At 41.7% G+C, this 12,001-nt stretch overlaps 1 protein-coding gene across 1 annotated transcript in view; it reads right to left on the bottom strand.

Moving 5' to 3' along the window:
• LOC139459078 (stAR-related lipid transfer protein 5-like) overlaps positions 1-12,001 on the bottom strand; it is an 88,350-nt gene that overhangs the window by 35,536 nt on the left and 40,813 nt on the right. Inside the window, exon 2 of the mRNA XM_071240558.1 lies at positions 1,934-1,983. Within this exon, the coding sequence (XP_071096659.1) occupies positions 1,934-1,983 (50 nt within the window). The remainder of the gene's footprint in view (positions 1-1,933; positions 1,984-12,001) is intronic.

Raw genomic sequence — 12,001 nt, 5'->3', positions numbered from 1 at the left:
GTAACATATAATTGCATTAAGTTGGCACAGTTTTAAAATTGTTGACATTATTCAATTTTGAGAAGAAATGTGTCACAAAATGAGCTCGAAAGTGTTGGCATAATGTGGGCAAGGCTTTAAAGCATTACAAGGGAGAAACAGTGCCTGTTTATGAAAACATCGTGGACGTTACAAAGACCAACGTTCCCGAGTAGAGTGAAATGTTGTCATGTATAAGTGATGTAGTTTGCCATTGTAGTGAGTGAGATTGTAGTGAGTGCGTAAGTTGGGTTTAACACCACACTGAACAGTATTTCAGTTTTCCACAGTGTGACAATAACATAGGAAAAGCCCATAGTTATAAACATGAGTCAGACACATTTACAACTTTGGTAAAAAGATGATCATGAGTATTTGCTGAAAGACATTTGCACAATAAGAAAAGGTAAGATTCCTTGAATCCAACCAGCATTCAGCAGATTCTGGACAATCCTTCTAAGGTTGCATAACAAGCTGACCTTCACGGCTGACGACCAAACTGTCCATCTCTAGATGGTTGGTTGTTGTCCCAGTAAACATGAGTCCATCTATATCACCTAAATACCGAGGACTTACACTTACTGGAATCTCCACATGGACTGCTTCATTGGCATTTGGGACAAGCTGTAGTTTTATGACATTTTATACATGGCTGTGAGAGTAAATAACACATAAAACTAACCCTGTTGAAAATATTCCCACAGATGTATAGAATTTTAGCTTTGAAGTTCATTCATAATTTTCAGGAATACACACTGAACACCAATACTATTTTATTACGGTAAATCACATTGATCAACCTAATAAATCTGTTTTGAAATAACCAAGACCACAGTGATATGTCATAAATGAGGCCCTAAATGTAGGCAGTCGTCACCCCCATCTGGGCTGGCAAGGGTGAGAAAACCTCTTTTGTTCCTTCATGAGTTTGTTGTTCACGAGTTTGCTCAAGAGGGAGTGAATGCTTCAACAGTTTCTCAGTGTAGTGAATGATTCTTTAAAGCTTCTTTTATGCCTTGCTCAGCAATATTCCAGCTATGGCATGGCTTAGGAGTTGCAGATTATCAAGTACCAGCCAGACAAACCAATTAGGTTGATGGCCTGAACAATTTGTGTCATCAGATTATGTACATCCAGCCATGTCACACTGGTAACCAACGCTGCAGTTGCCTGAGAGAAGTGAATGTATGTTGTTTTATGCCAGTCAGCAAATATCTATATCTTCAAGGCCTCCCTCTTTAGTAAGGGCAGAAAAGCAAACCTGTGGTTGATAGCATGACATGTTGTTAAACACTGCACACAGCAATATTTCAGCTATATGACACGGCATCATGTATAAGTCACCGAGCCTGAGCACCCGATCCAATATGTTACAACCTCTTACAACCAGCATAGGTTGCAGGGGTTGGTTGCTAAGGTGGTCGTAACTCCCATACTTTAACATAGATTTACAACGTTGCACAATGATCACTTTGTGGAACGTGGGGGTCGGTGGGGTAGCCTAGTGGTTAAAGTGTTCGTTTTATGTTCGATTCCCCACATTGGTAAAATGTGTAAAGTCCACTTCTGATATCAGACCCACCGTGATATTGCTGGAATATTGCTAAAATTGCTAACCTTTTTTTATTAAACCTCATCCATTGCCCATTTTCAAACAAATCTCTGTGTTAAACAAATGCTCTGGTCCACAACTGGAAGCAAAACTTGATGAGGAACAGAGACTCTAAACTGAAGGTGGCTATTGAGGAAAGCATATACACTTCCTTTATTGTATTCTCCATACTGATATTCATGATATATCGGTGTGAAAACCTGCTCTAAATTGGGTTGTAGCTCTCACAATTTCACAGTGAGTTTTTCTGAGGGACTAAGGTCTTGATGGCAATCTGAAAAATCATTTGTGTGTGATACTTACAGATGGCCACTGAACTCCACAGAATTCTTGTATTCAATTAGGATGTCTTTCTGAAAGAAAGAATCAGAACAATATAATGACAACTCTTTTGCGATCACCACTCACACAGATTAATTAATGCATCACTGATAAATGCCAAATCAAATCAACTAACAAAAACTTCCTTCAAGATTAAATCTGGCACAGAGTCTGACATTTACTTTTTGTAAAAGATGACTTTATGTATGCTTTCGTATTGTTTCTTACACAAGGCCACAATAGCTCACTGATAAACTGAGTTCGAGTGAACAAACAGAGGCAGGTTTCTGGACAGAGAGACCTTAATTACTCTACGTTCCCCATCACATCATCAGCCATCTTGTTGTCAATGGCCACACCAATGACATCAGTGGGACATAAAGCCAGGCTTGAACCCTCATTTGACCCTTCAACTGAACAACTGCCACCTTATGCAAGTTATATAAATCTGCAAGTTCACACATAACTATCGATATTATGACAGGCAAAATTTTTTGTCAACCAAGAAATCATACCACACAGAAACATGGGGAAGTATTTTCCAGACAAAGAAATCTAATTATTGTAATTATTGATGTTAAACAACTAAACAAAAGTGTTATTGAGAATTTTCTAAAGTTTAGGTACACTGATATCTATTCTAACTTTGATGATTTCAGCAAGACAAATTAAACTTCCGAGGGGGAATAAATCCCATGAACGAGTCATAGCCAATTTCACTTTTTAAGGTATTTATTTGATGAATCTACTAAAACAAGTTAGGTTAATAAGTTAGTTATTTTTAAACCATTTCATACTTATCACTGCTTCAATTAACTCATTCTGAAGGATTCATTGTTTATATAGAGAACACACAAAGGCATATCCCATCACATATGATTAACTTATGTATTGTAAAAACTTTGACTTTAATTTTGAAGAAAGAGAGCAATATTCCAGCAAAATTACGGCAAGGGACACCAGAAATGGGCTTATCACATTGTACCCAAGTCGGGAATCAAACCTGAGTCTTAAGTGTGACGAGCAAATGCTTTAACCACGAGGCTACCCCACCGCCTCTTAGTCTTGAAGAACTTGCATAAATGTCATATAAATGGAAACTTGAACATGTTTACCAGTTTACAGGCTGGTTAATGTCACCAAATGTTGAAATGAAGTCTGACAAGTAGTTTCCCATCTCATGCAAACATATATGAATATAAAAATATGAACAACTCTGTTAGATGCACATGGTATGATCTATATGAGTTAAATATTGATACTAAATGGCAAATACGTAAATAAGGTTGTACAACGAATGTGGGCTGCTACAACAAATGTCATACTGTTTTTATGGTGAATTTATACTTGTAACATTTCTATACATGCAAACTTGCATTTAAATCAGTGTGTTGTGGGCGCGTATATTAAAACGAGCGAGTGAGCTGTACCACAGCGTCCTCCACCACATGTTTCCATGCATGTTTTAAATCCCCAAGATTTATATCGGGCACCCCAAAAGAATTTATTAACAAATTTTAAAATAAAAAAAATATTAAATGTGTGACCGGAGGCAGTTTATGTTTTATGTATGCAGTTTATGTTTTATGTATATTTTTGTGTTGTAACAAACTGTTCAAGGCATGTGGTTCAGATGAAGTATGGATGTGTCTGGTAGGACTAAGTTTATGGTGTATGTCACATAGTATGTGTACAGCAATTTTTTCATTTGTAGATACTTGGGGTCAATAAAATGAGGTGGTGAGGTGAGGTGAAATGGAGTTTAACGTCGTGTCCAAGATTATTGCACTTATATAGCGACGTGCATGCACGTGTATGTGTGTGTGTGTGGCTGTTTGTACTAGTCTGGACTGATGCCGATTTATAGTGCTAGCACACTGAGATACCATGCCGCAGTTTAACATGAATACCCCACTCAGACACAGTATACTGACTCTGAGCCGACAAGTCCTTGTTTTAGTCCCTTAATGCTGAGCACCAGACAGGGTAACAACAAGTACCATCTTTTAACGTCTTTTGGTATGACACGGCCGGGGATCGAACCCCCGACCTTCCGCTCTCCGGGCGGACGCTCTACCACTAGACCACAGAGTCGGTCCCAATAAAATGACAAGGTGGTTTGTTTATAGTGAGGCAAGCTTGGATGAAAATCTAATAATTATTTAATTTTAATAAGTACTTAGCATTTGAAGAAGTTGGACTAAAGGGTATTATTATTAAGCAGTACCTTTCTCAGGCCATTAAATTATAATGTATATAAATGATAGGTTTACTATTACTAGACTTGCTTTTGACAAACAACATATATAATGATAGCCCATCAGTATCTTTTTGAAGAATTAAGGTTTGGCGAGAACAAGTCAGCGAGCCTGACCACCTGATCCTGTTAGTCGCCTTTTACGACAAGCATAGTCACCTTTTACGACAAGCATGGGTTGCTGAAGACCTATTCTACCCGGGAATGTTCACGGGTCTTTGAGCCAAGGGTTCAAAACCAAACCAATATCCAACCTACATTGTTATCTTATAAATTCCAGTCAGACATTTTCCTAAAGGAACATATGTCCCAAACATATGTCTACTGTCCATTCCCATACTTCTAATCCGCCATCATCACCATCACACTTGAAGTTCACCAAGAATGGCTCCACACATTGTACCCATGTGGGGATTCAAACCCAACCCAATGCTGGCAACACCAGGGCCGCAGGGCCACTCCACTGCCCCTTATCATATATCTGATCCTTGGAGGACACAGTCTCTGCAGACCTGCGTCGGAGTGCAACTCAGTGTATGGCATTTTGCTGGGCTACGAAAGATATCTGCAACCCTGCAAAACACTTCTCCATGAAAACCATATGACTGTGCATCAACACAAAGTTCAGCAAATGCTGCTGTGGGGTGTTAGGCTGAATTGGTGCAACAGTATTCAGTTTTACTTTTTTCAAGAAAATGAAAAGATTGTATATACAACAGCAGTTGTTATGTACAAAATTAGGCTGATTTATCACCGGCAAATTCGTTTACAAATTACATTCATATCCATAAATTATTTCTGAAATAGAACAAAAGGCATCTGCTTAGCTACTTCCATATCACTTTTTACAATATCTTCTTAGCCCAGTATGCACAGATGACACAAGTGGTAACTTAATTCCTGTTGTTGCTAACCTATACTAACCTCAGTCATACTGAGTCATACTGAAGGGTAATGTGCACTGGGCATCACCTAACGACATCAAAGATGACCTTCTGTCCAAATTAACATAATTACAATGGAATTTATCTTATTTGAATTAGTAAATGAGATTTTATTTTATTGTTCTCATGTTTTATTGGTCTCAAGTCACATGCATGAGTCACCAATGCATATAAGGAATTTTGAATGACATATGGCATTACAAATCTATTGTAACTGAAATGCAATAAAGATAATATCAGGGTACTGGTTCTCTGGTATCTACCAGTTTTTGACTTGTAAATCCATCAGTTGCCAGAAAATAGTTGCTGGTCTTTGTGTCAAGAAGAAATAAAATTCTGCAAGCATTTAATGAACATCTGTGAAAACTGAGAAGGAATAACCTTACGTGAGCATGTACATGTTATGAAAGTTAATTGTGGGTGGATGAGACAGGTTGAAAAGCAGCTTTGAAAACTATATGGGTTTTATCGCAGTGTGTCACCTAAATGTGGGAAGACAGCCTACACTGACACAGGTTGTAACATTTTTTCAACCACTTTGGCAAAACCACCAAACATTGGGCTTAGGGCTGACAATAGTCTGTCTTACAGACGCTGATACAAATATATATCAAATACAGCCCATGCAAGTCTATAATGTTTGGCAAGTCTAGATTACTGCAAAATGAAAAGAGTCACTGGGCTCCTTTTTATTATATTTTTATTGAGATAACTGAACAACTGTTTTTTCTGTAGGATATGTTCATTTCAGAGACTAGATGTTAGTCTAGGCTGACAAACCAAGGTTCATAAACAGAGCAAATCTGGGATTTGATCCGACCAATTGGCTGATCCTGGCATGGGTGAGGTACTCAACTCTTCGCATCCCTAGACCACTGCACCATGAAAGTTAACAAGAAGAAAAAGTAATTGGTATCCACATAAACACTGCATAATGAGCAGTCCCTCTCTGTCAGGTATGATAACACAACCAAGTCATCAAGCCTGACTGCCCAAATCATTTAGTTGCCCGAATCATTTAGTTGCCTCTCAAAACAAGCATAGGTTGATGGGGACCGAATCATTTAGCTGCCTCTCAAAACAAGCATAAGTTGATGGGGCCCGAATCATTTAGCTGCCTCTCAAAACAAGCATAGGTTGATGGGGACCGAATCATTTAGTTGCCTCTCAAAACAAGCATAGGTTGATGGGGACCGAATCATTTAGTTGCCCCAATCATTTAGCTGCCTTTCAAAACAAGCATAGGTTGATAGTGACCGAATCATTTAGTTGCCCCAATCATTTAGCTGCCTCTCAAAACAAGCATAGGTTGATGGGGACCGAATCATTTAGTTGCCTCTCAAAACAAGCATAGGTTGATGGGAACCGAATCATTTAGTTGCCTCTCAAAACAAGCATAGGTTGATGGGGACCGAATCATTTAGTTGCCCCAATCATTTAGCTGCCTCTCAAAACAAGCATAGGTTGATGGGGACCGAATCATTTAGCTGCCTCTCAAAACAAGCATAGGTTGATGGGGACCGAATCATTTAGCTGCCTCTCAAAACAAGCATAGGTTGATGGGGACCGAATCATTTAGCTGCCTCTCAAAACAAGCATAGGTTGATGGGGACCGAATCATTTAGCTGCCTCTCAAAACAAGCATAGGTTGATGGGGACCGAATCATTTAGCTGCCTCTCAAAACAAGCATAGGTTGATGGGGACGAATCATTTAGCTGCCTCTAAAAAACAAGCCTTAGTTGATGGGGACCGAATCATTTAGCTGCCTCTCAAAACAAGCCTTGGTTGATGGGGACTGAATCATTTAGCTGCCTCTCAAAACAAGCCTTGGTTGATGGGGACCGAATCATTTAGCTGCCTCTCAAAACAAGCATAGGTTGATGGGGACCAAATCATTTAGCTGCCTCTCAAAACAAGCATAGGTGATGGGGACTGAATCATTTAGCTGCCTCTCAAAACAAGCATAGGTTGATGGGTACCTATTTTAATACAGGGCTGTATATGATGTATGATATTTGATGTCCTTACAAACTTTCATCAAGAAATTTTGAATGGCTTATGAGTTATGCTCTGCAAGATATAACCCTCTGAAGTCCAATTTCACAAAGAAATATTGTATGGTTAATGAACTAGGCTCCAGAAAATTCTACCCTTCTTTTCACCTAAAACCAACTGGTTGCCATGCAAATCCAAATATCTAAAAATAACTGATCAGCAAATGCCACTATTTCAGCACTTGCCTAACGTGTTTACAAAGTTTCCAAAGAAATAATAAACAGTTTCTGAGTGAGGTTAAAAAAAGGGGTAGAATTTCTGGAGCATGAGTCAAAGTTGCCCTGCCCTGGAAATGCAATTTTTAGAAAATAAATTCAAAAATTGTGAATAGCAAAAGGCACCAGTTCAGTGTATGCCTGATGTGTTGACAAAGTTTCATGAAATATATTTTGAACAGTTTATGAATAATGCTCCAGAAAAGAATCATAACACACAGACGTAGCCCATTTCTATATCTCCCTGCAAACCTTCAGCAGGAAATGTCCTTTCAGGCCAGGCTAAGTAGTTTTCTTGTTTCTTGCATCAAAGTGGCAAAATGTATTACAAATATATATAATATATTTTAAATCTGATAAAAAATATTCTTATTTTGCTATCTTTTCATTTGTCATTGTGATATAACATTCATTTCAAAAGCATGGTGTAGATGATTCAACTCCAATCAACCTTATCATCTCTGTTTTCTTTTGATCTTTGCATACAGACCAAAAATCAGTAAAACATGCACAATTTTCTTGCCTGTTTGGATTTCATGTTTGTTTTCTAAATTTCCTTTTTTTCCAACAAAACAGCATTAAAGTAATAGGGATCTCTACACAAAATATAACATTTGGTTTCTCCAAACAAATCAACATTACATGCCTAAAACAAATGGATAGGGAAATAACCAAATATTCAGGTGCACGTGAACGAACATCAATCTTTCTCTTTTCTCGTTTCTGTCTTACAAAATTCAAAGCATAAGGGTACAACAAAGTATTCTAAGATCTTGTTTAAAAATACAGACATCGTTTTCCGTTTCTACAGCTCCAGGGCTCAGTCTGAGACACACAATCCGCACAACCCGAGCTACCTTCAACAGAGGGAGGGATGGCCACTATTTCACACTGTCATTTGACATGATCTGGGAGAATCACAAATACACAGGTTTGTCAACTCAGCAAGGAAGATCAAACGAGAGACTCGCCACAGCAATCTCACCTACTTGTGCAGGTTGTGTAATGTTGTCTGAAAACACGACTTTAAACATGGCTGCTGGGATCAGTGACAGGGAAATACTACGACTACTTTGTGGACACTGTGCCAAGGTATCTGCGGCTCTTGTTGTGTAACAACCGTTAAAGACAACCGTCATTGTCTCAACAGACACTCAGTCTCAAATGTACTCAAACTATACTCATTTTATCTTTAAACAATCCCAGTTAATATTTCATAAGTATTATTGCCAGCTGTTATTGAAATTAAATATTATATTACTTCATCACGTTGAATGCATGCATGAGTGAGTGAGTGAGTAGGGTTTTACGCTGACTTTAGCAATATTCCAGCAATATTATGGCGGGGGACACCAGAAATGGGCTTTACACATTGTTCCCATGTCCGAAATCGAACCCGGATCTTCGGCGTGACGAGCGAACGCCTTAACCACTAGGCTACCCGACCGCTCCTTGAATGCATGAGTATGTCAGTCTACAACTTAAGTCATGAGTTTGAAGATTGAGTCTATCAGTGTGAAGATTCCTTCTGATCTAGTAAGATCAGTGTGTACAAGTCCATCTACAAAGACCAAAACATACTGAAACACGTGTAGCACATGTAGTGTCACCTAAGGCAAGTGTCTTGGTTCGTAAAAGGCCTCTGTTCACCCAGCAGTGAATGGGTGCCCGGACATGATGAGATGTTGACTGTTGAGTGTTAACCTTCTAGCGCCTCACAGGCAGCTTGGATTGTATTCTCCCCAGGTAGCTGAGAATGAAAATTGAGTACACTCTGATCCACTGACCGGGGATGTAATAATGTAGTGCCATGGTGAGTGGAATTGGGTGCATCATAAAAGGACTTTAGAATTATTATTACGTTTGGTCCAGTGGACCCCAAAACTTTAGTTTGATATTGGGGTGATTGAGCAACAATCCAGCCATAAAAAACTGCAGGAGAAAAACAATGTAGGAGTTGAACCAAGGTCATGAGCAACTGCATTAGCCCTCACTGTCACTAAATTAAGCATCAACTCTCGTGTGGAAGAGCCCTAAAGTCAAGTACTCTATTGCACAGGTCCAATTATTTCAAAAGTCAGCAGAGATGTAAGTATAAGGTGCTTCCTGTTGTTTCAATATGGTCATCATGCCTTGTAATATTTGTTTGTTGTTTAACGCCGCACTCAGCAATAAATAATCAAGTCTGGACCAGAGAATCCCATGACTGACATCATGAGCATCGATATACGCAATTGGGATACAATGACATGCATCAACCAAGTCAGCAAGCCTGACCACCCAATCCCATCGGTCGCCTTTACGGCATGCATGGGTTGCTGAGACCTAGTCTACCCTGGATCTTCACGGGTCTGCCTTGTCATAAAGGGGCTTTGAAAATTTACCTGCTGTAAAGTCATTAATGACATCCTTCAACAAAAGAATGTCTAGGATATTATGACATACACATGATGAAATAATTTAAAAGATGTTCAGTGTTATCCATCTCTTTCAACAAAACTTACAGGAGCCAAGTTGACTGTGATTTATGTCTTTAGCCTCGGGACATCTCACCTCCACTGTGATAGGAATATATGCAGTATCTCCTGCATGATCATGACTGGTGCTGAACAGAAGGGGATTTCATCAGATTTCACACTTTCTTTCATGACAGACGTATCCTGCCACAAGCGCCTCCAGCATCTGAACACCCACCCTCGTCTACCATCCAACTCAACCTACTCAACCCTACCTCCACTACTCCACCCCTATCTTGCCCCAACCGTAACCTTCTCAACTCCACCCCTGTCCTGACCCACCCTATATCGTCAGCACCTTTGACGTCCCACTCAGACCCCACCCCTGTCCTGCCCCACCATATCTCGTTACCTCCTTTGACCTCCCACTCAGACCCCACTACTCCACCCCTTTCCTGCCCCACCATATCTCGTCAGCACCTTTGACGTCCCACTCAGACCCAACCCCTATCCTGCCCCACCATATCTCGTTACCTCCTTTGATGTCCCACTCAGACCCCACCCCTATCCTGCCCCACCATATCTCGTCAGCTCCTTTGACGTCCAGCATAGACTCCATTACTCCACCCCTATTCTGCCCCACCCCATCCCTTCACCTCGTCATACACCCACTCTGCCCCACCCAAACCCTTCACCCCGTCATACACCCACTCTGCCCCACCCAAACCCTTCTCTCCGTCATACACCCACTCTGCCCCACCCAAACCCTTCTCCCCGTCATACACCCACTCTGCCCCACCCAAACCCTTCACCTCGTCATACACCCACTCTGCCCCACCCAAACCCTTCTCCCCATCATACACCCACTCTGCCCCACCCAAACCCTTCTCCCCATCATACACCCACTCTGCCCCACCCAATCCCTTCTCCCCATCATACACCCACTCTGCCCCACCCAATCCCTTCACCTCGTCATACACCCACTCTGCCCCACCCAATCCCTTCACCTCGTCATACACCCACTCTGTCCCACCCAAACCCTTCTCCCCGTCATACACCCACTCTGCCCCACCCAAACCCTTCACCTCGTCATACACCCACTCTGCCCCACCCAAACCCTTCTCCCCATCATACACCCACTCTGCCCCACCCAAACCCTTCTCCCCATCATACACCCACTCTGCCCCACCCAATCCCTTCTCCCCATCATACACCCACTCTGCCCCACCCAATCCCTTCACCTCGTCATACACCCACTCTGCCCCACCCAATCCCTTCACCTCGTCATACACCCACTCTGTCCCACCCAATCCCTTCACCCCGTCACAAACCCACTCTGCCCCACCCAATCCCTTCACACACCCACTCTGCCCCACCCAATCCCTTCACCTCGTCATACACCCACTCTGCCCCACCCCATCCCTTCACCTCGTCATACACCCACTCTGCCCCACCCAATCCCTTCACCTCGTCATACACCCACTCTGCCCCACCCAATCCCTTCACCTCGTCATACACCCACTCTGCCCCACCCAATCCCTTCACCTCGTCATACACCCACTTTGCCCCATCCCATCCCTTCACCTCGTCATACACCCACTCTGCCCCACCCAATCCCTTCACCTCGTCATACACCCACTCTGCCCCACCCAAACCCTTCTCCCCGTCATACACCCACTCTGCCCCACCCAATCCCTTCACCTCGTCATACACCCACTCTGCCCCACCCAATCCCTTCACCTCGTCATACACCCACTCTGCCCCACCCAAACCCTTCACACACCCACTCTGCCCCACCCAATCCCTTCACCTTGTAATAGACCCACTCTGATTTCCCTCTCTTGTCATACCTCTTTCATAACTTCATATGCTTGTTACAAGGTGGTTTGCGGCTAAGCACTTGAAACCTCATTGATCATATCAGTGTCACTCAAGCCTCACAAAAGCAAGATGGCAAGTATGCTTCTCTGTTGTCATGGGAACAAGCCTTTTTTCCTAAGAGAATTTGTTGACTGCTGGGGGAACACCACATGCGTTTTTCAACCTTTACACATGGAAAGGAAGTCGGAAATTCAAGTTTTTCAGTTGAAGCATTTGCAACAAAGAAGACCTGGAGAGAGGG

Source organism: Haliotis cracherodii, unplaced genomic scaffold (assembly GCF_022045235.1).
Source record: "Haliotis cracherodii isolate W230 unplaced genomic scaffold, xgHalCrac1.p SCAF_1, whole genome shotgun sequence".
In the NCBI taxonomy this organism is placed as follows: domain Eukaryota; kingdom Metazoa; phylum Mollusca; class Gastropoda; order Lepetellida; family Haliotidae; genus Haliotis; species Haliotis cracherodii.
The sequence above is the reverse complement of the archived record's forward strand: the minus strand, read 5'-3'. Positions and strand labels throughout refer to the sequence as shown.